The following is a 23,879-nucleotide window of genomic DNA, read 5'->3' as shown; positions in this document are numbered from 1 at the left end:
TCCCCCCGTCCCCCCGTCTCCATCCCCCCTCATGCCTTGGAGCACACAGCCCACCCGAGACCGGCCTACGGCGGCCCTTACATTGACAGAGGCACAGCACGAACCCGACTGGCTGCAAAGAATGAAATATTTATGCCCCGCTTTCACCTCAGATGGCCTGCTCTTTCTGCCGGGACGGGTTCACATCACACACAAAGACCTCATCAGAGTCACTGGCAAAAAGAGAGAGAGAGAGAGAAACAAACACGGCGGAGCGACGGTAGTCAGACACCGCCTCACCTCGGGAACGCGGTCTGAACTGCGCACAAACTGCCTCCACAGCACCGCGGAGCAACAAGTCCTTCTGGGAACAGCCTTCCAACCTGGCCCGGGGAGGGTGATGCAGGAACGCCGGGCGAGACAAGCACTCTGAATTTATGGTCTCGGTCCGCCACTCCCCCCCACCACAACACACACACACACACACACTCTCTCCCCCCTCCTCCACCCCCACCCCAGTCACAGCACACACTTCACATTCTCATTGTAATCAATGTCACCCAGGTCGCCCCATTCCAGGTCACCTCCTCTAATCGCACGCTTCCCTCTCTGTGTTCATCACCAGATGTCACTTAACTCATTAGGCCCCGACTCTCCCCCCTCCTCTCTCTCTGTCTCCCCCTCTCTCCACCCCCCCCAGGGAATTTACATCTCAATGGCGCCCCGCTTCCTGTCTCCGAGATCATGTGACTGCCCTCAGAAAGCCGGGCAGCCAATGGTGACCCCCCCTGCCCTGGGCCCTCCATCCCAAACTGATACACTGGGAAAGCGGTCTGCACGTGTGCGGATCTGCACGTTCCAGCTCTCCTAGCCTTCCCTACCTTCTGTTTTTCTAGCTGGTTTTTTTTTTTGCTAATATTGCACACTTAATCATGCTGGATGGGGATTAAAACTGTGCAAAAGTCTCTCAACTTTTAACCCCGTTGGCCTGCTCTGAGACACGCGGAAGCCACACAGGGACTGCACATTTCTTATGCAGCTGTAGCCCGTGTTTGGCCTCCTTGGTACCCAATCATTCTTTCTGATATTCCGATGTTGTTACGATTCCACCGCGTTTTCTACCTCGATGCTGGCAGACCTCAATTGTCAGGCCCCCCCCCCCCCGTGTGTGTGTGTGTGCGTGTGTGCGTGTGTGCGTGTGTGTGTGTGTGTGTGTGTGTGTGTGTCTGAACAGACCTGCCTCCAAACCACTTTAGCAGAGGAATTTCAACATAATTACTTGCAACAGCCTACATAATGAATGGAATGTGTGACCTTTGGGTTCACATCACTTTACGTATATATTTATTTAAGACTTTGAAAATGTGTTTCAACGAGTGACGCTGAGATGTGAGTACACTCTGAATGGAATGGGATGGAAAACTATGGGTACAATCTGAGTTCAGATCCAATCTTTTTTCCCCAGTGTGTTGATACAGATTCTCATTACAGTGTGACCACACTATGTGTGAGAGGCACTGACAGGCTCCATCAAAATGGATAATTTATCACACTTCACATCTGGGGTCACTCATCATAATTCATACTTCCTTAACAGCACTGCGTATCGTGGAGGAAAAGCGTTATTGAGTAACTGCAGAAATGGCGAACAGGGCTGACGCAGACCTATAAGAAGGACAGCAGCCACACAGATTGGCTTTATGCCACAAGGTCAGCTCAGCCCTATCTGCAGAGCTCTTCATCACAGCCAAGCGACCACACACCCACAATCCTCAGCACCGCGTCCGTCTGATATCCCCTGCCCCACTCCCCCACTCCCCCACCCCCCAAACCCCCCCTGCTCTAACGCAGGCCCATCCCCAACCCCCCACCCCCACCCTCCACCATCAGGAACAACACAAAGCCAAACACATACCTCCTTACATGCAGGCACTGCCGCATTACCCTACACTGCATTACATTCATTCAGCAGACACCACAGCAACTTCCAGCACAACAGAACAGAAGTGTACCCATTCAACCTGAATAAGCAACGGTGTCAGACCAACACGCCTACATATCAGCGTGTGTCTGGTGATGTTTAATACCGCCGCTGGCTGAACTGGAACGCCGCGGCCTCCCCAGCCCTGCTGGGGGTCGTATGTGGGCAGGAACCAGGTAACAGCATCGGCAGTGACGGGAGAAGTGTGAAAGCGCACACTGGTGTTAGTGCGGTGTCTGTGGTTTAGTAATGAGCTTTCACCCCGTGCTGTTGACAGACATGAAGCATATTCTCCTACAGAAGGAGCCCCGCTCCTTAGCTGCACACGGGCGGGGAGCAGGGCAGCCTGCTTCTTTTGCAGTCCTCTTCCAGCGCGCTCACAGAGGCGCGCGTTGTTACCGGCAACGTTGCTGGTCCACAGAAAGTGGAGCGGCCACCTCAGCACGGACCTCAGCACGGTCCATCCAGTCTCCGCTAGCTATCGCCGCACCGGCTCGCGAGGGGTTAACTCGTTAGCACCCCCCCCCCCCACCTTATTCCGAAAGCCATCTGCGTCTGATGCCGTACATGGTTGACTTCAGCTAATTAGAGCGATTTGCATTTTGTCAGAGACGAGAGCGAGACACAGACGGCTTCGCTGGGAGAGCAAAAGCGCGTACTGGGGGTTTGGGGGGGGGGGCGGGAGGCGCTGCAGATAAGCACAGTTAACCTGGGAAGCAGTCCCCTGAAACTGCCTGACAGCGCCGTGACTCGGCTGCCTGCGGGACTCTTCCCGCACCGGGCGCCACGAGGGTCGACCTCCAGGCCATACGTCGATCACTGCCCACTGTTCTCGTATCGTCGCCGGCCCGGCCGTGCTGCCACGTCCGTCCGTCCACCCATCCGAACACCTCACTGCCCCTTCACCATGCAAGGAAACAAGAATTTTCATCCATCTCACTAACTATGCTAGAGTTCAGGGGTCTTGTATGACTTCCAGTAAGACATTACCAATAAATCACATAGAAATATGGATGTCTCTCACTGAATATGCCTTGAGATACCATCTTCATCCACTTCTACTGAGACAATAACACAACAGTACCAGTGGAATAGGGAAATGGCTTTGTGTCTCATGGAATAGGTTATGAATTTGTTCCTTCCTCTAATATGCTGTGTATCTGGTGTCTTATTCAAATTCCTTTCAGACATCACCACTCAAACAGAGATATGATGTGTAATAAGTTATACATCTGGTATCTTATTGTAATTCCTTTCAGACATTACCAATCAAACAGAGACATTACGTTTTTATACGCTACATATCTGATGTCTCCAGCGCCGGCCCTGGATGTGCCATCTGGCCACAGGTCAGAGGGAGAGAAAGGAGGAGGAAAAGAAAGCGAGTGAAATGAATACATCAGTACCAGCGCGCGCACATACCAGCGGAGAATGGCAATGAGCGCTCAGACAATGCGCCGCGACGACCCGCCGCCCCGCTTCCTGGAGCCCGGGCTCCACGTGCTGACACCGCGTGATTAATGGGAGCGCCGCGAGTCGCAGACAGTGCGCGTAATCGGCCGTGTGTGTAATCACCTTCCATTGCCTTTCATTTGCAGTCTTATTCAGGCTGGCTCCTTTTTTTTTTTGTGTCCCGCCGCTGCCGGGGGGGACGAGGTTGGGGGGTGGGGGGCTGGATTGAGGGTGGGGGGGCTGCGATGGAATCCTCCCCCCGAGGTGTCTCCCCCCCTCCCCACCACCCCCAAATGCCGAGTGAAATCTTCCTTCCGCTGACGCCCAGGGGGCTAATCTGTCAGCCTGGAACAAACGGCGGGTCAGGGTGCCGTGCGGCCGGCTCCATGCGCCCCGCTCCGTGCGTCAGCGGAACGTGCCGGGCTCCCAGCCTTCCCCTCGGCCTCCCTCCGCTTCCACAATGAGGCTTTTTCAGGGGGGGAATTAGGCGGCCGAGCTTTCCCCTTAACGCGCACACGTGTGCTAAAGCCTCTTAATGCACCCACATGTATGTAGGCCGGGTACCGTCACCCCCCTGTTCACACAATGACTGGGGCCACTTGTTTCCCCAGCCACACACCCGCTTACAGTTCTCAAGACCCTTTCTTCCCGTCCGGCCCTTTCTGCAGCCGTGCGGGGCGGTCGCCCCCCGCGAGCGGCCGCCGTAATCCTCCCACAATTCCCCCATTGTGCCTGTAAAAGCACGTCCACACTGATTACCTTACACAGAGCTGCAGAGAAACACCTCACTGGGCTCAGCCCAGGAGCAAAGATTACTGACATGCTTTAGCATGTACACACACATACACACACACACACACACACACACACACACACACACACACACACACACAAACATATGCATACAGGCACAGTGAATCATAACCATGGTTATCTTCTGAGGATGGCTGTAAAACAGCAGCCAGTCACCAGCCTACTGTAGACAAACAACGTGAAGCAGCTGGTGGCAGGGAAAGGCAATCTTCAGCAGTATCCACCATATCCTGTTATTTCAAAGCCACTGGCTGGCAGAAGAAAGCCGGCCCTGGAACAGCCGCACAACAGCTCCTGTTTACTACCCTGACAGCTGAATGAATGGCCGATTGACAATTAGCTGAGACTACCAGGAACGGAGACAAGCCCACATGGTGTATCAGCACTTCACCAGACAGGACCGTGAACGGTTTCCATTAGCGGAATCAAACATTCCAGTCGGCTCTCGACCGTCACCTTGGCGAACAAGATAAGAACCCTGCGCCACTAAATGGCCACTCTTCCTCTGACGTCAGTGGGAAAGAGCTGTGACACGCCGATTCCAGGCAACGTCCACAGATTCAAGGAAGCCGCAAAGACAAAACAATCGATGGAGGCGAACACAAACAGAATCTCCCCACGTTCGCGGAAGGGAAGAAAGGGCTCCGCCGGCCTTGCGCACCTCAGCCACAGCGAGCATCTAAAGAGCGGAACTCGGGGGACCGAAGCAAGCCCGAGGGCTGTATCCTGCAGAGGAAGGATATACGCCCTCTGATACCGTGACTCACTGAATCTCAGTGCACCGTCACGCTTCGGTGACGTTCTCCATCTAATTCTCAAAGAATCGGAACTGCTGGTATCTTTGCTTCCAGGCTTTCCCAGTGTTTTTATTTTCCCCAAATAAAGTGGCGCCTATTTTATTATGGTTTATTCTTTAAGCGGGTCCATTTAACCAAGCTAAACAGCACATCTTAATATTTTACCTTCTTCATAGGTACAAAAGCATCAGGACTCAAATTCAGAGCTCCCATGTAGGGGAGAGCCCACTGCTCTATGTTGCTTAGCTGTGCTTTATTATACAGCACAGGGAGCTTGGGAGAATGGACCCTCTCTCCTCCTCTGCCCTGAGGAGGCAGGAATTCCTCATAATATGAATACATCTGTTAATCCCTTTCTTCCCAAATTAGATTACAAACACACAGCCTCAGGTGTCTGTTCGGTGAATTAGAGGCTAATAACACAATGGCCGGCCTGCTCTTTCCTCTGTGCCAGTCCTCTTTTCAACAGGAACAATGTGCTGAGCAGTGGGCCCTTCTCAGGATATTCTAAAAGTGAGACACACATACACACATATATGCATGTGCATACACACATATACACATATACGCACGCATGCACGCATGCACGCACGCACGCACGCACGCACAAAGTGAGGTCCATTTATTTCTTCTGGTTTCCCTAACTCATTACCTTTTACCTACATCACATTATTTCCAGCTAATATGACGCAGGGTCCATTTCAAGCCATAATCAAACAGTAAAAACTGCAGCCTCTGCCGCTCCCTTGGGCCCCAGGCCCCGGGCCCCAACCAGGGCCACGCGTGCCCCACCCCCCCAACCAAAGGAACAGAGTTGCATGTGTCCTTTGAGCCACACGTGGGTGGAGCGGCCCCTCCACTTGCGCTGCGGAGGGGATGAAAGGCATTCTGGGTGCATTCCTCCCATTGTCATTCTAATGAGCCTTTCAGTGAAACAGAGAGCGCATGCAGGCCGGCCCCGCGCAAGGGGCGTCCGCGCGATCAGAGGACAGTCACCATGAGAACCCCCCGGGAGAGGAATGCCCAGGGACCTCCCATTCACCACCACCCCCTCCTTTCTGACACAACTAAAACCCTCCAATCCAAGCCAAAATGGCACGGTGGTCCACAAAGCACACAAACAAATCTGCACTGCTGATCAAACGCAAGCAATTTCTACAAAACATTCAATCATTCAAAGCTGCACAAATACCAGTGTAGTAAAAAGAGGCACAAAGAAAATAGACAGGACACCACTGCAAAACACTTAAGGCTTACTGCTCATTTCTTTTGGCCCTTGCAAAAAAGCCTCCGTGCGCTAAACGGTTAACTGCACCCCACTGCGCACAGCGACTTCTGACCCTTTGATAATTGTCCATATTCCTTTAATTTCTAGGAAGCAAAACAGGAATGTCATAATTTGCAGGAAGATTTTCTGAATATAAACAGGAAAGTGGCGTCTGTGATCAGACTCCATGGCAACATAACAATACCCCAAGCTAACCACACACTGGGATCTGTCCAAAGCAATACAACAGCTGCTGCTGCTCCCCCCAGCCACCTCTCAGTGATCAAACCCCTTTTAATACGCACTGTAACACTACAGCCCAGCATTCAAACGTGCACGTTCAAGCACGTGGTTCTGCAAGAAGAAAACAAAAAAAAACGGGCAGGAGAACAAACTGATTTACCGATTTACTCTTGTAAGCAAGCTCTCCGCTCTCCGAAACACTTCCCTTTCTGTTCAAGTGCAAACCTGTTCGGTCGGCCCATTTACCCTTGTCAACAGGTCGAGAACAACAACAGAGAAAGTATTTGCCCATTAGCGCCAAATTCAGGCTACAAAAACTATGGGCTACAATCACCAGGCAAGAGGATACCCGGGGGCTAATTCCGGTCAGCTTCTCACCGAGCGCAAAAAGAGAACAGGCATGGGGATGCCGAATTCCTCCCTCTCCATGTGCCCTTCGGAATGCCCAAAACTGAACCTCACGCTCGCACCAAAGCCCCGGAAGGGATCTCCCTGTGAGCTAAACCACTCAAAATCCCTCCAACCTTGAACCCTCCAGCACACTTCTTAAACAAGTCCACCCCTTCTTTGGGACTTCTTAATTTTTCTTTGATGTACCGTGCCTCTGGAACACTGTTCCCGGTTTACCCACCCATTACTCAATAAGGGCTCAACGCAGGCAGTTTCCAATGAACTGCATTTGAGACATGTACCAATATGCTGCTTTATGACACGAAGCCCGGATTAAAGATGAGAGACAGGCTGGGGAGGGAAGGGGAGCAAGAGGAGGTCAGTAAGAGTAAAGCCAGCTCTTTGCTTCAGCTTGTGTTGCTTCCCTTCTTTCAGTCTGTTTTCCATATTACTTTCCATTGGGCCGAGGAGGAGTTATTTATTTTGCGCTCTAACTGAGTGCGTAGTCTCCCTCGCCCTGTAATAAACCCCCGCCTGAAGACCGTGCCCTGTCATTCCCGAACCATCACACAGCGCGTGTCAAAACACTAAATGTTTATACCGCGCTTCAAGTGTAAGTATATTTAAATGCACTAATATTTATACAGCACTAATCATCTTGTAAATATTTGAGCTATTCCCATATTTAGCCTAATTTTTTTTTTGAGAAATATGTGATTTCAGGCCCGTGCTCAGGAATGCAAACCCCGCTTATTGCCTTGTGTCTGTGAGGAAAACTGCTTCCCGACTGTCGACTTTACAATGGGGTTTCCAGGAACGCACCGCGCAGGAAAGCCAGGGGACCACCTCTGCTGGACTTTTGTACCCCATGTCCCAAGAGCGATCTGTTCATGACGGCAGCACAGCCTAAAGATTAAGCAGCCTCATTTATATCCGGATGCTTTCAGGTTCGAATCCTATTGCTGCTACACTATCCAGCAAACCTGAAGCGCTTCACTGAGATGGGCAGTTGAACGCAGGGACATATGTAAAAACGCTGGCGTGCTCTCAAATCGGGGCGTTTCCAAAGCCAAAGATGAGATAAACACGAGATAAAATAACACTAATGGCTGTTAAGACCATTATTTTCTTTTCTCCTACATTCCCAAATGTCGACGGTGAAAAAGTATGCGCTCTACCCCCTGCCCCTCTCAGCCCACCCCTGACTCGGCGGGGGTCCTGGATTAGTGAGGACCTTCCACGGGGAGGAGGAGGGGGTGGGGAAGGGGGTTGGGGGGTTTGGACTTCTGTACCGTGTGTCAGCCATGCAAAAGAAAATGGCAGTTGACAACCCACAGCAGGAAACTGCTTCAGAAATGGACCATCCTCCTCCCCTCTCCGCCATGAAATTCTGGAGGGCGGCCAGGAAAGTGTTTATGGGAATTTCCTATCTTCGCAATATTATCCTTCTCGGGCATGGTGGCACCGCGGGCCCCCCACAGGAAGCTGAGAGCGGACAGACAGGAGCGGTCAGGAGATCACCGGCCAGCGCGGAGACTCCGAGACCCCACCTGCCAATCACGGCGTCCTCGGTGGCAGCCCCTCTCCTCCCAGCATCCCCTCACAGCGTCAGCAGCCACATCTCTTCAGCGCTACAAAGGGAAACACGTCTGTGTCTTGCCACAGTGAGCTCCGCGCACCTAATAATTGTCATCGCAATGAGATACAGCAATAGGTGGGGGATGGGGAGGAGAGTTCCACCGCCTGTCACTTAGTAGTGATGCTGGGAAGGGCAAAATTCAGCCATATTCATCGATTCCCCCACAGCAGCACCTTCGGCCGCTCTGTTGTAGAAGCTCACTCAATCGGCCTCGGCACTTGCTGTTAGTGAGGGAGGCCCCTTCATGCATTCCTGCCCTGCACTTTGAAAATGTCATGTGCAAACGCTGGGGAAAAACAGCTGGGGACCCACCACTCCATGGCTGAAAGCTGCAGCTGTACAGCTAGATTGGTAAACAGGCCTACTGGTCTAAATAAATATGAATTGAATTTTTTTTTTTTTTTTTGCATTTGAACTTGGACCCTTGACACAGTCTTAAGTGTATGTAAGAAATGCAGAGAGACTGTATCTTATATTCATGTAAAGGCCTGGTAGGGCAAGCACCTACTGACAGCAGCTGCTCCCAAAACTGCCCTGTCATGATGGTGAAGATATTAAAGACAGTGGGCTTGCCCATTGCTCACTAAACCCTCCTCCACCCAACACACACACACACACAAACACACAGAGACAAACATGCGCACGCACACACAGACACACACACACACAAAAACACGAGCACACACGCACACACACTCAGACACACACAGACACATGAGCACACACACACAGATGCAAACAGACGCACAGACACATACACACACACAAACACACAGACAAACACGCGCACACACACAGACACAAACAGACACACACAGACACACGCACCGCTGCTCTCACCAAACAAAGCCTCCCCAGTTTGCCAGCGTGACCCAGTAACCTCCCTCGGAGCCCCGGGGAAGGGATCGCTATTCGAAGGATTCGCGGCCCCTGTGAGCTCAAAACAAGCCACCATTTCATCCATGCAATCAGCCCTAACAAGGGATTAGGCCCTGCTCCTTGGGAGAGGGCCCGGCCGTGCGCTAAAATGTACACAAGCCACACCGCCGGGAACCCGACGCATTTCCCCCACAGCTGGCTTTTAGCAGGAAGCTGGCCTCCTCTCTCCACGTGTGGCTCAGAGCGCTGGCGCCAGGTCTGCGCTGGGCCCTGCCCGCACACTCAATCCCGGGATTCAGCTCCAAATCCCGCAAGATGCCTTTTGTAAAGCACACCATTAAAAACAAGAAGCTCTCTGAGCAGGAAGCGTCCATCTCTACTGTCATCAATAAATCAGCAGAAGAGGGGGGGGGGATAACACGGGAGAACTGATAGCAGCAAAGCCAGCAGGAAGTGGTGGCTGTAACTGTATGCACACTGCTTTACTGCAAACTTTCCTGTTGTCCTCCATTTTGTGACACGGACCTTTGGGGAGTTACACTAAACACAACTGCCACTCTAGCAAAGGGGTGGCTTATGATCCCTTAAAAAAAAAAGATTAAATTAAAGGAAAAGTAATGTCAATGGGAAAACATTTGCAACACGACTCCACAGTAACTAAAATGACTAATTAAAGCACCCCTCGTGACGAGATGCACTTGGAAGATGTGCAGAAACAAAACTGCACTTACCCCTTGGCTCCCCTTGAAGCAGATGGATGGCTGGTTTGGTAAGGACCCCTGGAAAGAGGGGAAAAACAGGGGGAGCTTGGTTAACACTTCATTTCGCAGGGCTGTGTCTTATGTGTCAAGCAAACGTCACTCACCCTAAAACATACACAGAACTTTGTGCTTTTACTCCTGTTTTTATTAATATACTGATGTGAGCAAGCAGCTTCAGACATGAATGACCAAGCACTGCTGGGTAGCACAAAAAAACTGAAAAACAACAACAAATGAACAAAAAAAATCATCAACAAAGGCTTTCCTTGAATTAGCAACACCCACAGTAATTACAGCTCTGTAGTTTTAATTGGCCTCAGGCAGGTAAATCCACCTCTTCAGCGTTAATCTATGCGGAATCTAAAAGGGGTGATTATATAGTTGCTGCCTGAATAAGCAGCCAACGGAGGCTCTCCACGGCGGCATCGCTCACTGTACTCTAATCTGAGCTGGAATGTGTCCGATTAATCAATCCGGACTTCAGAAAGGCTGCTTGAGTCAATCAGCGAGGTTCACACGCGAGGGGGGGGGGGTCCACACAGAGCAGCGGAATCCTGGCCAAAAAATGCATTTTAAATTTAGACCGACATAGAGACCGAGTGTGAGGCAGGGGATAAAAAGACAAGCAATATGGGACTGTCAAAAAAGAAACCCTGGCCGTTCACACAGAGCGCTCAGCCTCCGTGTATACCCTATCGTTTCACCGGATCATTTCTCAGAAGTGAACCTTGGCAGAGTCACATCCATCACCCGCTTCCTAAAGGATTACGCCGAGCGCCGGTGTTTTCTTAGCGGAAGCGGGAGGGACCGCGCCACGCTGCGTGTGAGAGACGCAGCAGCGGCGGCGGCTTGTGACCTGATCCGATGCCTAGTGCCGGGTTATAAATAACTCCACCTGAGTCGGGGAGGCAGCAGCACCTGTTAGCCACATGCACACCCCTCGCAGTCCTCAGCTGATCCGCTCACCTTTCGGCTCAGGGGCCGATCACCCGCACTAGCAGCACAGTCCACTGCTCGTCTGTCACGTCTTTCTTCTCTTAATTCAGCTGTCTGACTTATCGGTTTATCTTTGATTTCCATCAGAGGGTCAAAAGGAAACGCTCCAGTTTATCCTTGTTTTACAGAATTTAACCTTATCATTACTGTTATTTATTTATTTACTTGTTTATTGATTGATTGACTGATTAGGGGAGATATCCAATCCCATAAAATATATATGGTCCACAAAGACATCTCTGTTTCATAGACCAGCAAAGTTGGTCACTCCTCACCGCCTCTAATACTACATTTTTGTTTGCCAAGCATAGTTGCTCTTCCTTTGGTGCCACATCCACTATAGGTCACACGGTCTCCACTCTGTGAAGCCCTTTTGCCTTTGTTAAGAGCGCTGCGTGAACAAAAGCAAATGTTTTCACTTGTCATAAGTTTCAACTCCTCCTAGATCCAGATAAATGCAATTCGAGGAAACTATTCCCCTTACATCAATATATTGACCTGACTAGACAATCAAACAGTACCCTACGGTTAAAGACACAGCTGCCTGACTTCAGGGAATTCATATATGATAAAATAAATGTCCCTTCTAATATTGCAATATAATGACTCAATGTGTGTGCATTTGTGGTTTAATCTACTAATATAAGCAAATGGAAATTGTGTACATACACAAAACCAAAAAAACTTGCAGCGACATAGAGTTCTGCCATTATTCCCTTAGCTTTCTATTTCGGCTTTATTGTTCGCCGCAGCTATCAAACGGCAGCACAGTGTCAACATGAATTATCTCGCTAGATTAAGCGAGCAGTTTATTCTGATCGGGGCGAGCCACGCCATAGGACAGACGGCCCCTCTCCACGCCGCCTGCCGGACCAATCAGCGCTCACACTGGGCGGGGCCCCCGAGTGTTTAAAGGGCAGAACAATGCGAAAGGTGCACGGCAACAAAAAAAACTGCGCCGGCACCGGCCAATGAGCGGAAAGGACCCGCTAGGGAGGAGGGGGTGAGGGCGACACTGACCGAGCGTACCCCCGTCCAGCTGGCGTCCGACTTCCAACCGAGCAAACTGATTGTGGGAGAATTTAAGACCTGCGAGTAGCCAGCTAGCTAGCTAACCTCTGTTGCAACAAGTCTTTCATTTGCATCTTGCTACATCGTCTGCGTTTACCGTAAAGACAATTTGCTGCTGTAACCGCATACAGACAACGAGCCTTACATTGTAAAGGAATGCCACTTTATCGATTAAGTTTATGTATAAATAGAAATTGTAGCTATCTCTATTGAAATATAGTCGCTCCATATACTGAAATGCCTAAAGAAGCCACTAACAATTAGCCTACAAAGAACTGGTCGAGGTGCTTCGATTCAAAATAATCGTTTAATAATGAATTCAACTTAAACTGCAAACAGTCGAATAATGGCATTACGAAGACAGCCAAAGGAAACTGCGGTGAATACGTTTTTGTCTAGCAAAATATGTTCCCGCAAACTTTTGATTCCTGTACAGTGTATCAAATATAGTCTTTTTATATAAACAAAGCGGCACCGACAGGACCAAAGCGGTGGTGGTTTTCATACAACTTTGACTTTGCGCGACCAGCGAAAACAAACAAGAAGCTATTTGTTCACTTAAAGCGATGTTAATGTTATCGATTATAAAAATCGTCAACTTTGCGGCTTGGCGATGACCAGACAAAATGGTAGAGAAAAAGGAGTCGCCTAGTCTTTTACAAATTAGCCATAAACGTAGCCTGAACCCCACGCAGACCATATGATCCCTGTTTTACAAATAAGCTGGCCAGACAGTTTTCCAGCCGTTTTCTTGAGTTCAATTTGACTAACTAGCAATAGCTATTTATATATAACTAGTACGGACAGCTCGCCTTTTCGACACGGAAAGTCTACGCTAGTGCTTTAATTGGTGCTATGCTATTTTTTCAAGCAGGTAAATAACCATTAAGTAAAATAACTACACGGCGTCATTAGTTCTCCATTTGTTTAGCACTGAGAAGAAAATTATCTGATGATAAATTCACTAATATCAGCTTAAATGCAGCGTTAACAACTACAATAAAACGCAATGGGTTCGAAGTAATTACTCTGCTGTTATGCCGAGAAAAGGTTAGTTTGCCAAGGGTTGTCTTTTAATCATATATTTTAAGGAATACATTGGGTACACTGAGTGGATATTTAGCTTGTCTAGCTATTCATATGTCCGTAAATCCTTGAGACCTTACGTCCCAGTTCAGATGGGAACCTAGATATATTTTAGTAGTTGTGAAATACAAAGCGATCTGTCGTGAGTATTGTGACATCTCAAAACGACTTTTCAAGTTCTTGAAAACTTTTTTTTTCTCGCCAGAAAACCTATGTCGCTTGACACTGACGTTAATTTGTAATTTGCAGTAGCTGCCTAGCTTGCTAGCAAGGATGGGTTTGCTTTGTAGGTAGATAACAAGCTAATAATTTAAGAAAACAAAATATAGGCAAGCTAGCCATCCAGCAACATAAGAAGTAACAAATAGAATGGACACGTAACGATACCTTAAGGTTCTGATAGGCTTCCAGTGCTCGAATGGCAGAGTCGGTGAGCTTGACGTGGTAAAGTGTTTTATTCGGGATATTTTTGTTAATTTTTCCACACGAAAGTCCATAGCGATGCTCTGGTCTCAACGCTGCCATGTCTGGAACTGAGGCTGACTGAGACATTCTCATTGAAACGTCACGTAGGCGGGGTTTCCAGTGCAAGCGTTGTTCTGAGCACGTCAAACACATGCACATGCACACACACACATATACACACTCGCCATAAAGATAAAGTGTACGTGCAGTGAGTATGAACAGCAGGAAGCCTCAGACAAACAGCACATCTCAGCATGACGGTTTATAAGCAGGGAAATACATTCTCGTTTTCAGCTGTACTGACATTTTAATCAGGCCAAATGGTTTAGAAATCATTATTCACTCTAAACATAAAACAACATTTTGTGTGTGTGTGAGAGAGAGAGAGAGTGTGTGTGTGTGGCTGTAATCTTATGCCTTGTTCAGATGGGTTACCATTTAGCCATTGTTTAAACATTTTTTTTATTATTTTTATTTTTGATGTGGTTTTATGTCCTTAATATTGTTTATATGACACATTATGCAGAGAGTCTGGACATCTCTCTGTCTCATTGATTGATGTCATGTTAATCAAGGTGATTTCTTTTATTCTGCAAAAACCTTTGGTGTCACTCCTTTAAGGTATATCTGATATTTATTTATGCAAATGTTGCTCTGTTACAAATCATTTGTTCAAAGCATTATATCAAATTGATCTGTTGGTTGAAATACTGTCTTTTTTCCTGTTCTGGACTGTGACCCAATTCAATTGGTTCATGGGTCCATATTTACAGCTGAACCTCTGTCTCTGAAGGAGTTAACCTGGGGCTGTCTTCAGATTATCATTATAGCTTTATATTTCACTTAAAAAAACACACTTCTGGATTCATTCAAATATAGCTGCTTGCATATTTATCTTTCTTCGCAAAACTAAGATTAGCATGAGCAGTGAACATAAATGAGAAAGTGAAATGTGTATATTTGATTGAATTTAGTTGCATGTGATTGAACATGTAGCCTACTCTGAATGTTTCTTTCCACGTGCTGTGGTCCTGCCATACAGGTCAGTACCAACCCTGTATGCCTTTCTAAGCTAAAACACCTGAACAACAACTCAAGTTGTTTTTTTCTTTTTTACTTTGTTCCCAGGGAAGGAGTATGACAGAATGTGACAGAGTTTGAGCTAAGTGCCTGAACAATTAAAGAGTACTATGTTTGTTTTTTCAGAGTATGTGCAGACCTTTAAAAATAATGTACAACATATGGAATCAGTCGAAATGTGTGAAATGTACCCTGTGGAACATGTTGCCTTCATGTACTGTACAGTGATTTGGTTATACTGTGTAATTAGTACAATGGCTTCAATCAGCATGATCTGAATTAATTTAATGTGCTGTTTGCTGATAAGGATCAAATAGAAGTCAATTTAAGGTGCAGGAAATTGTGACCCCTTGTTTCATCATATTGTGGTTCAATGGGTAATGCGGTTATTCAGAGAGGCAGGGGTGCAGCATAAGAGAGAGGTGGAAAAGAGGAAGTGAGTTTGAGGGATCAACTTTATTGGTATCCGCCTAACCTCTTTTTCAATATATATATTAGGTCTACCTGGCACCGGAGGCTTGTCCAGCTACTGTCACAAAGCTAGTTAGCAAGACTTGTATCCCCTCTACCTCTGGTTCTAGGAAGCTACCTGTCCAAGAGGTAACACCTATACCCAGCAGGTTAGGTCTAGTTTTGCTCAGCCTCTTCTGTGTGAAAGTGGCAGATATTGCATCTCAGGGAAGGAGGATTCTGGGGGTGTAGTGTCTCCAGAATAACTGTTTAATAACTAATAATTGTTTCAGCATATTAAGCAGTGGAAGAGGTTTGGGTTTCATCCTGGTCACACAACATGAAGAGTTCCAGCTCAGGGGTGAAAAACAGTGGATTCAAGTTTCTCCACCCTAAAAAAAGAAATGCTTCAGGCTGGCAACGTATAGGCTAATAAATTAACAGAAGGCCATTTATTTTTATCTAAGTAGAAAAATAGATCAGAGCTTTGTCTCTAAGGATGTTTGTAATCTCCTAAAATGAAGTATAGGACATTTGACTTCCACAGAGTTTAGAGTGATGTTTATCATTTGCACACACACACTGATATTTTTTACCAACAAAGACAACAAGCAGAAAACAACAACAGTAGTTATGTTGTTTATCGTTTAGAATAATACATAATTCAAATGAAAATATATGCAAACAGCCTTAACAGTAAAATATTTCAGTGTTAGCTGCTTAAATATATCTGTAAGTCAAAGGTCCTCCTTCCCTGACCTGAGAACAGGTAGTTTTACCTCAGAGCACATTGTCTTTTCCTGTCCAGGTGCTCCAGAAGCTGTTCAGTATCATTCAAAACAATGAAAAATGATAAAAACTTCACTGTGGCACTGTGGCAAGTTGTTGTTTGGTTTTGTAATACTCTTGCCTTTTTCACACCACATGGTTTTCCAGGGCCCCCTCTTTGTTAAGAGGAAAACAATGAAGTGTTTAAAATGAAAACTAGAATACTGCAATATTATATGGCAAGGACAAGAACTGTAACTGTAAAAACATTAAGGAGGAATTGCTAATTTCTTAGCGGTTTTCAGCAAGATGTTAAAGGATAAATTCAGTGTAAGGCTGGTGATGATTTAACCATACATGTGTGATGATCTGTATTGAAATTCAAGCAGAATTCTTTACATTTCTCAGGAAGGCAGTAGCTGCATAGCAAAAATAGTACCACGTAGATTTATTTTATCTTCGGCCTGACCTTAGTATTTCCTGCCAATATTTCTGTGTGCAGCTCCTGAAAGAACCCATTCAAAATGCAGTTGGCATGAAACTGAAATGAAATATGGTCCATTCCACACAGGTTGGAAAATATTTCTTGAATCAAAGTCACCAAATATTGAGTGATTTTCTTTTAATACACTGATGTTAGAGAAACATTATATATATGTATATATATATAGTTAGTATTGCTTGTCATTCTCATCTCTGAAAAAGTTAAGTATTCAATCAATAGTTTTGAGAAGACCTTGAAGTGGGTCTATGGAATTTAAACGTGGGGCTATGTAAATGCATGGCCTATACTTTAACTATCAAATAAAGAAATACATGGGACTGTGTGTCAGATTATATTATTCAAAGTAATTTTATATAATATTCCATATTAAATTTATCTTAATGACATTGTCTGACAATGTCAGATTAGAATCTTTTTTGTGTTAACGTGAAAGGCAAATATCTGCTATACAACACCTATATATAATGTATCTCTGAAAGTTGTTGAAGACAACAGTGAACACTTCTTATAACTTTACTTAATGTCTGCCAAATGAGAGAAGCCAAAATTTTGCATGTCTGCCACCATTTGTGTGAACTGATTTCAGGAGCAATACAGAAAATGAATATATTCTACCACAGATATTTAGGATATCAATAATTAAATACAAATGAGGTTACACATAGATATGTCGAAAAAATTTCACATTACTATTATTTTGTTTGTTAGTTATTCTGAAATGCATCCAAGGATAAAAGGCAAAGGAACAAATCAGTTGTGGTAGTCCCTTTGACCTCTCACGGCTTGTTATTGTCTCTCTGTTACTCGGTTTTATCCTTCAGATCAGTCTTATCCTCCAGTGCCCTCCCAGAAGAAAAATGAACACATTACCATAAACATGATGACCTATAAGCTTCAGTGTGATAAATCCCCAGTAATGAATACGGTTAGCTTAACTTTTTTAATTTTATTGCTTCAGTAATGACGTTGTAAGAGGGCAGATTAAAAAAGCATCAGAGAAAATAGAAAGCATTTGAGGGGAAAAACACACAAATATTATTCTCAAACGGATTAGGGCAGTGCAAATATATATTCGTATAATCTGAGTTAGTGTCTCCCGCGCCTCTAAAACCCGCAAACAGATGAGTTGAAACAGACAGTGGTGATAAAAAAGGGAGAGAATTTGGGTTAATTAGCGAGCCGTAATCCTCAACATGCAAGATGCTTAGCCCCTGGATTAAAAAGCCTGTTTATAGTCACTGATAGAGTCCTTACTTGCCATATGGCAACTGGAGAAGCCTGTGGCCGTGTAACCTGGACTATATTTACAAGACGTTGCTGTGCAGAAAGGCATTACAGCCCAATATAATAGCATTACTCTCCTAGCCAACAACAAGAAAAAGAGGAAAGTTTATGTCTTGAGGACTTACAGAGTGCCCCCTTTATGTGGGCTTTCCCAGTGCTCTGAGAACAAGACAAAGTGCATGTTGTTGAACAAACCAATCAAACCTGAACACTTAAGTGACGAGGGATTAAAAAGAATGGAGTCTGAGTGAAGGTGGAGCTCAATAGCGCAGATGAGTTTTAACATGTAAGCCTATTTGGTTAAATTGCTTAGCCTCAGTTTCAATGCGAAGAGGGGAGAAGGTGGCTGAACACAGACAATGGCCACATCAGCGGGCCCAGAGCAGCTGATCAACAGGAGCTAAAAATGTTTGCTCCTGTGTGCTGCACACTTTAGCGCCTAGCTTCAGTTCCAGTGGATGGGAATCTTTAGCCCTCCTTTCTAAATAACAAACATTACAAAGCAATAAGAAATGGAGAAAATGAAAATCATCTTTCGTTAAGCCTAAATAATAATTCACATGGCACTGTGTTTAATTGGTAGGCACTCTTCTACTGTGTAAGGAAACTCGTGTTCTCTAAAAACTTAAAATTAATAGTCATTAGTCATTTTTGTTTTTTACATACTCTTAATTCAGTTTGTTTCAGTGCACAAGTGAGACTTTGCACAGTACAAAGTTTCACTAAAAAGTGCAGAGTCCTAATATCTGGCAAAATCCAGTTCCATGCTGATGGCCATTTGTACAATGACTTCTTTCTATGGACAGCACCATTGCTGTGCGGTTTATATATGTGTGGGGACAGGGGTTGGGGGTTGCTGTCTGGGTCTTTTTGCATTGTGGGTTGAGTGTCCTCAGATCTTGTTGAGTTCAGGCCAGGCATACAGCAAATCAGTAATATTGTACAGTATGCATATTGTGTCATTGTGCCTGTCTATGTTTTATTGAATGTACAATATTGTGAATATTTAAGTCTTGTTCTAACAAGCAATAGTGAGTTGTACTAGGTGCTATGTACCATCTTAGCTCTGACGGTCAAATGTGGTGGTTTGCATTTTTGTTCAATTTCCGTAGGTAACCCTGACGACAGACCCATTCCAGCAGTGTCAGAGGTCAACAACCCCTCACTCTGGCCCTTAATACAATCTTAAGTGTGACAGAATAGTGCTTGAAGGTTTTTGACTGTTGATAGCATGTACAGTTACCAGTGGGAAAGCTTAAACATGCAAACTACAGACCAAATGATTCTGCTACAACTCATTTACATTGTTTTACTTACACCTTTGACTGGCATTTGGTCTGCATTGATTACTGTCCCCAGCTGGTGCTAGCTAGCCATATTAAAATTCTAATTAATAGCATTATGTTGACAGAAATTAAATAATGTGTAATTAGCATTTGTGTATTGTGACTGAAAGTGACTGAAAAGAAACTGGGAGGCCAAGATGCAGGTACACCTGAGTTGTACAATGTACATAATATGTAAGAAACCTCTGTTAGTTGAATCATATGTGGCTTTTTAACCATTTCTCTCCAATCACATTGCAGTGTTTTCTGAGTGACGTGCATTTGGACAGTGCAGCCAAAAGTAATGCGCAGTCTGGGATGCTGCTACTGATTATTCTGCTGTAGTGACTGTAGGAACTAGATAACAGCTTACAGTCCAGCCTCAGGCTGAATGAGTGCGTATGTGGAGTTAACCCCCACGAATCACCTGTGATAAAAATCACACAGTGTCCCCTGTCTGTGTTTGTCAGATGTCGCCGTTGCTTTGGAAGTAAGTCTGCCATCCGGTCCCTGCTAGGAACACGCATTAAACTGATAACAGCCAATAAAGCTTCAGATCTTATAAAAAACACACGCCGCAGCTGGATAATCTGTTTGTGCGGCTTTTATTGATGGCTGTGCGATGGGAGATCCCGCGATTGCTCCCGCTGCATCAGCAAATGTCCTGCTGAAACACTCTCAGTGTGACTTGCGAGCCTGTCTCGTCTTGCTGTGTTTCAGCTTCTCGCTGCTTCACAGCAGGTATGTCGTAAGCCTAGAAAAACCTGTTCTGTTCTTGGAAACAAAAAGTATGTTGTTCCAAATCATTGACTATTACCAGAGCTCTCTCTCTCTAGCTTTCTTTCTCTGCACACACACACACACAAACACAGATAAATATATATATACATACATATAAATTATTTTATTATAATTTTTTTCTTTTCTTTTCCTTTCATGGTGTTTTTTGTACCCTGATTATTGTGTAAGTGTGATTACTGTGTAGACAACACAGCAAAAATCTGTGAGTAGCAAGAGTCATTTTAGGATCTGGTACTAGGAGATCTTAAACAGGGCAGAGATATGTGAGATGTTACCTGTCATTCATACAGAAAGATATTCAAGTCATCTGTCGATGCAGACATTGCGAGGAGGGGTTGCGGGGTGGGGGGGAGTCCGTCAGCGACAGTGACTCAACCCTGTCTCCTGGCAACAAATCTTAGGGCCACAAGCTCCTGACTGTGTCTGCCGTGAGTTGATAATCTTATGAGGTTACGCTGGGGAATCTGAACCTTAAACTAGCCACCTTCAACCACTTAAAATGTAAAAAAAAGTTAATCAATTTTCCAAGTGGGTGGGCTACTACCAGCACACAGTTTGGAGACTTTAGTTTTCCTGACAACTGATTTCTGGAAAGTGGGTGGAGTTGTTGAAGTGCATTATGGGTCCACATGATGAGTCATTAAGGAGCTTACAGACATTCGGACAGATTAGATTTTGCTCTTCTAATCTGGGAGATTACCGCCACACAGGCCTGCTGACCGGGGACCTGCTACGCTGGGCAGCGTTAATATTCTTCGCTCTGATCATTTTTTTCATTTCTTTGACTCTTTCCTGGGAGATGTAGCCCTGGGAGAGGGGGGAGGGGGAGAAGGGGGGCAAGGGTAGAAAGTGAGGCGTGATTTGACCGCTGCCGTGGTCCCAGCCGTGGACCGTGCCGCTGCGACAGCTCCGTTCGTCGCACATCTGCTGGTGCAGGCAGGAGGATTTGCTCCTTCTTGGCCAGTAATGCGTTGGGGTTTAATTCAATTAGAGCCCACGCGGGTGCACGGTTTAGAAACTACTACAGTCTGTTGGCTGTAGAGGCAGACAGGGGGACGGTTTCCTCACTGACATACAGAACTTTACCTTCTCCCAGGGAGAGACAGCAGGGTCAGGAGGCCGCTGGACCGTTGGAACGCTCTCCAGATGTGGACCGTTCACCTGCAGCACCATTGAGCTGCGGACAAAGATGCAGCCAGGAGAGCTGGCGGAGAAGCCAGTCATGGAGAGGCCGGAACAGACTGAGGCCTGCCCAGACACTGAGGCTGGGGGCAGCCATGGATGTCTCACAGACATCCAACTGTCCCTGGATCCTCAGCCAGTGGAGACAGACGTCTGTTCAGAGGAGGACCGGGTTGAAAGCCAGGACTGCTGCCAAGCGGCCAGCAGTGATTTTGAGGCCCTGTCTATCTCAAGGACGGAGGGTGCGGAGACAGTGGGGGAGCTGGGGGAAGACAGGACATTGAAGAAGACCCCCAGCTTTGGCAAGACGGTGCGGTTTCAGATACCGGTGGACTCGGAGGTGCTGGAGGAGAGGGTGGACTTGGAGGAGAGCATTTTCCCAGAGTACAACCTTGAGGAGTGGACCACCTCCAGCTTCGAGGAGCTGTTCCAGGCTGAGGACTGGGTGGGCATTACAGGTGCGTGACTCACACAGCATGATGATGTCATAATACAGGACCTCAGCACTAACTCTGTTTTGGACTTTTCTTGAATGAATATGAGTAGTGGGAGGTTTGATTTATTTTTATTCTAATTACATTGACAAGATGGTTACGATGGTTATGACTAGTGATAAGGAGGAACACAGAGGTTTTTATCATTCAAAATTATTGTTTCTTATGTTTTGTTATGTTAGGTTCTTATTTTATGTATATTATGCTTATATTATGTTTCAAGACAGATGTATTATTTTTGACAGTTAAACCTATTCTAGGCAGATGTGAAGTTAAAAAGAGAAAACAGCTGCTTATGTATCAAAAATACAGTGTATTATTTGTGTTGTTTTGACACAGCTGTTCACTGTAAAGAGCCAATTATCTTTCTGTCTGTTCAGCAATGGGAAAGATCTGTGGTGTCACTCCTTTCAACGCAGTCCAGCGTTTTGTACTATTTCAATCATCTATTTACTCTTTTATTTGTTTAAAAACAAAACCTTGGGGAACTAAGCCATCTTGAAATTACATCATCAAAATAAATGTTTTTGTTCCTATGATATTTTAGATCACTCGCTGTACGTGATCCGCAAATATCATATCACGAGGCAAAAAATGACCATATATGTCCCTTAAGTTGTTTGACTTCCATTCTTGAACAGCAAGGTATCCAGCCTACCCCTCCTCCATGGCTGCTAAGGCCCTTGCTCCACTGCAGGCAGGCTGTCTAGATGCCTGTTGAAAAGTAACGAGCAGATTAACCCTACCCCCTCCCTCCCTCCCTCCTTTTCTCTCACCCCCCCTCCCTTTCTTGCACGCCTCCTGTTTACAGATGACCGACTGCTGAGAAAGAAGTTGATCAAGTCGGGCCCTGCGGAGGCTGCGCGTCCTGTCTGGGGTCAGGAGGTCACTGTGAAACAGCAGGGAGTTCTGGAGGACAGGACAGTGGTGGAAAAGGACCTCAAGCTAACCTTCGTCATCGGCGAGGGGGACGTCAACCAGGTGAGCGATGCCAATCTCACAAAAGCGGGGTGGGGAAATTGTTTAAGGGGTGCACAGCAAGACCCCATAACCCAAGGGAGTTGACCTGGTTCTCTGTTTTCAATTCGGCTTAACTACAACAGACCCTGGAAGCCCCTACAGCACCCAGACTAGCTCATCCAATCACATCTCTAACACCTTAAGGTCATCAGCAGGTGTTAAAAGGCACTAGAAGTGGTGTATGTTCCATTTCCAAAGTGGGGGGCACTGTCACGTCGTGGTTTTGGAGGGGCTAAGGTGTGCAATGTCTCTGTCAATGAAAAAGTGTGGGGGTGTTACATGGTGTTACTCCAAAAGCTAACATGCCCCCAGCCACTGTAAACTATATCCATGCTCCAGTGTTTTGCTAATGCTGATAACTGTAAATGCGAGCTTGTGAGAGGCTGTCTTCAGGAATCTTGTAAGAGAAGCCCTGCAGAAAAAGCTCAAGTGGAAAAAAACTTATAGATTATTCTCCCAAGAATTCAAATGTTATTTACTAAAAATATCTTAAGCAAAGGCATGAACTTTAACTGTGTACCATTGCGCAGATAGTGCAGTTCTTAGTGTTGCTGCTCTTTGATTATACTTTGAAAAATGTATGTTTTTTATTACTTTTATTATTTGCAAATTTTGTCATTCTTAATGAATGGAAATATGGGTAAAACTAGATGTTTAAAAGTTGCACTTTATATTTTAACATAAAGTATATCAGAACCATGGTTTTATATAACTTCCATAAAACCATGGTTCTGATAAATGTGTGTTCTGATTTCACTTTAAAAACTGTATAAAATGCTTTATACACTTTTAAATAATGATGCAGCTGTAACATTTTGTTAATGCCATATGCTACCAACACGAACACACAAAATGTTAAAAGTGTATCTTTGCTAGTAATGAGCCTGCTATATTCCAGTTTGCTTATCTAAACCTGCAAAACTGCAATTGTTCCTTATCAGTCCATTGGGTAGTTGTGCTGATGTTTGAGGCCATCTGTCATCATCTCTTGATTGTCCTCATTTTAAAAGGACTTTGGACAAAACAGTTTATCTTAACTAAAACATGGCTGTATAAGCCACACAACTGAGCATGTAAACCAGGTCTGAAATAATATGTTATGTTAATTTTTGCTCTCTTACTTTAGCTGAAAATAAAAGCAATAACGTTTT

At 45.8% G+C, this 23,879-nt stretch overlaps 2 protein-coding genes across 2 annotated transcripts in view; one reads left to right on the top strand and one right to left on the bottom strand.

The window, feature by feature from the left end:
• LOC118787813 (RNA polymerase II elongation factor ELL) overlaps window positions 1-13,892 on the bottom strand; it is a 35,826-nt gene extending 21,934 nt beyond the window's left edge. The window contains exons 1-2 of the mRNA XM_036543505.1: window positions 13,742-13,892; window positions 10,172-10,219 (exon numbers count right to left, since the gene is read on the bottom strand). Coding sequence (XP_036399398.1) covers window positions 10,172-10,219; window positions 13,742-13,879 — 186 coding nt within the window. The 5' untranslated portion in view covers window positions 13,880-13,892. The remainder of the gene's footprint in view (window positions 1-10,171; window positions 10,220-13,741) is intronic.
• Window positions 13,893-19,389: 5,497 nt separating this feature from the next.
• The window catches only part of fkbp16 (FKBP prolyl isomerase 16), a 40,810-nt gene continuing 36,320 nt past the window's right edge, over window positions 19,390-23,879 (top strand). Inside the window, exons 1-4 of the mRNA XM_036544288.1 lie at window positions 19,390-19,395; window positions 19,952-19,972; window positions 21,129-21,672; window positions 22,520-22,689. Of these exons, the coding sequence (XP_036400181.1) occupies window positions 19,390-19,395; window positions 19,952-19,972; window positions 21,129-21,672; window positions 22,520-22,689 (741 nt within the window). The remainder of the gene's footprint in view (window positions 19,396-19,951; window positions 19,973-21,128; window positions 21,673-22,519; window positions 22,690-23,879) is intronic.

This window comes from Megalops cyprinoides, chromosome 13 (genome assembly GCF_013368585.1).
Source record: "Megalops cyprinoides isolate fMegCyp1 chromosome 13, fMegCyp1.pri, whole genome shotgun sequence".
In the NCBI taxonomy this organism is placed as follows: domain Eukaryota; kingdom Metazoa; phylum Chordata; class Actinopteri; order Elopiformes; family Megalopidae; genus Megalops; species Megalops cyprinoides.
The sequence above is the reverse complement of the archived record's forward strand: the minus strand, read 5'-3'. Positions and strand labels throughout refer to the sequence as shown.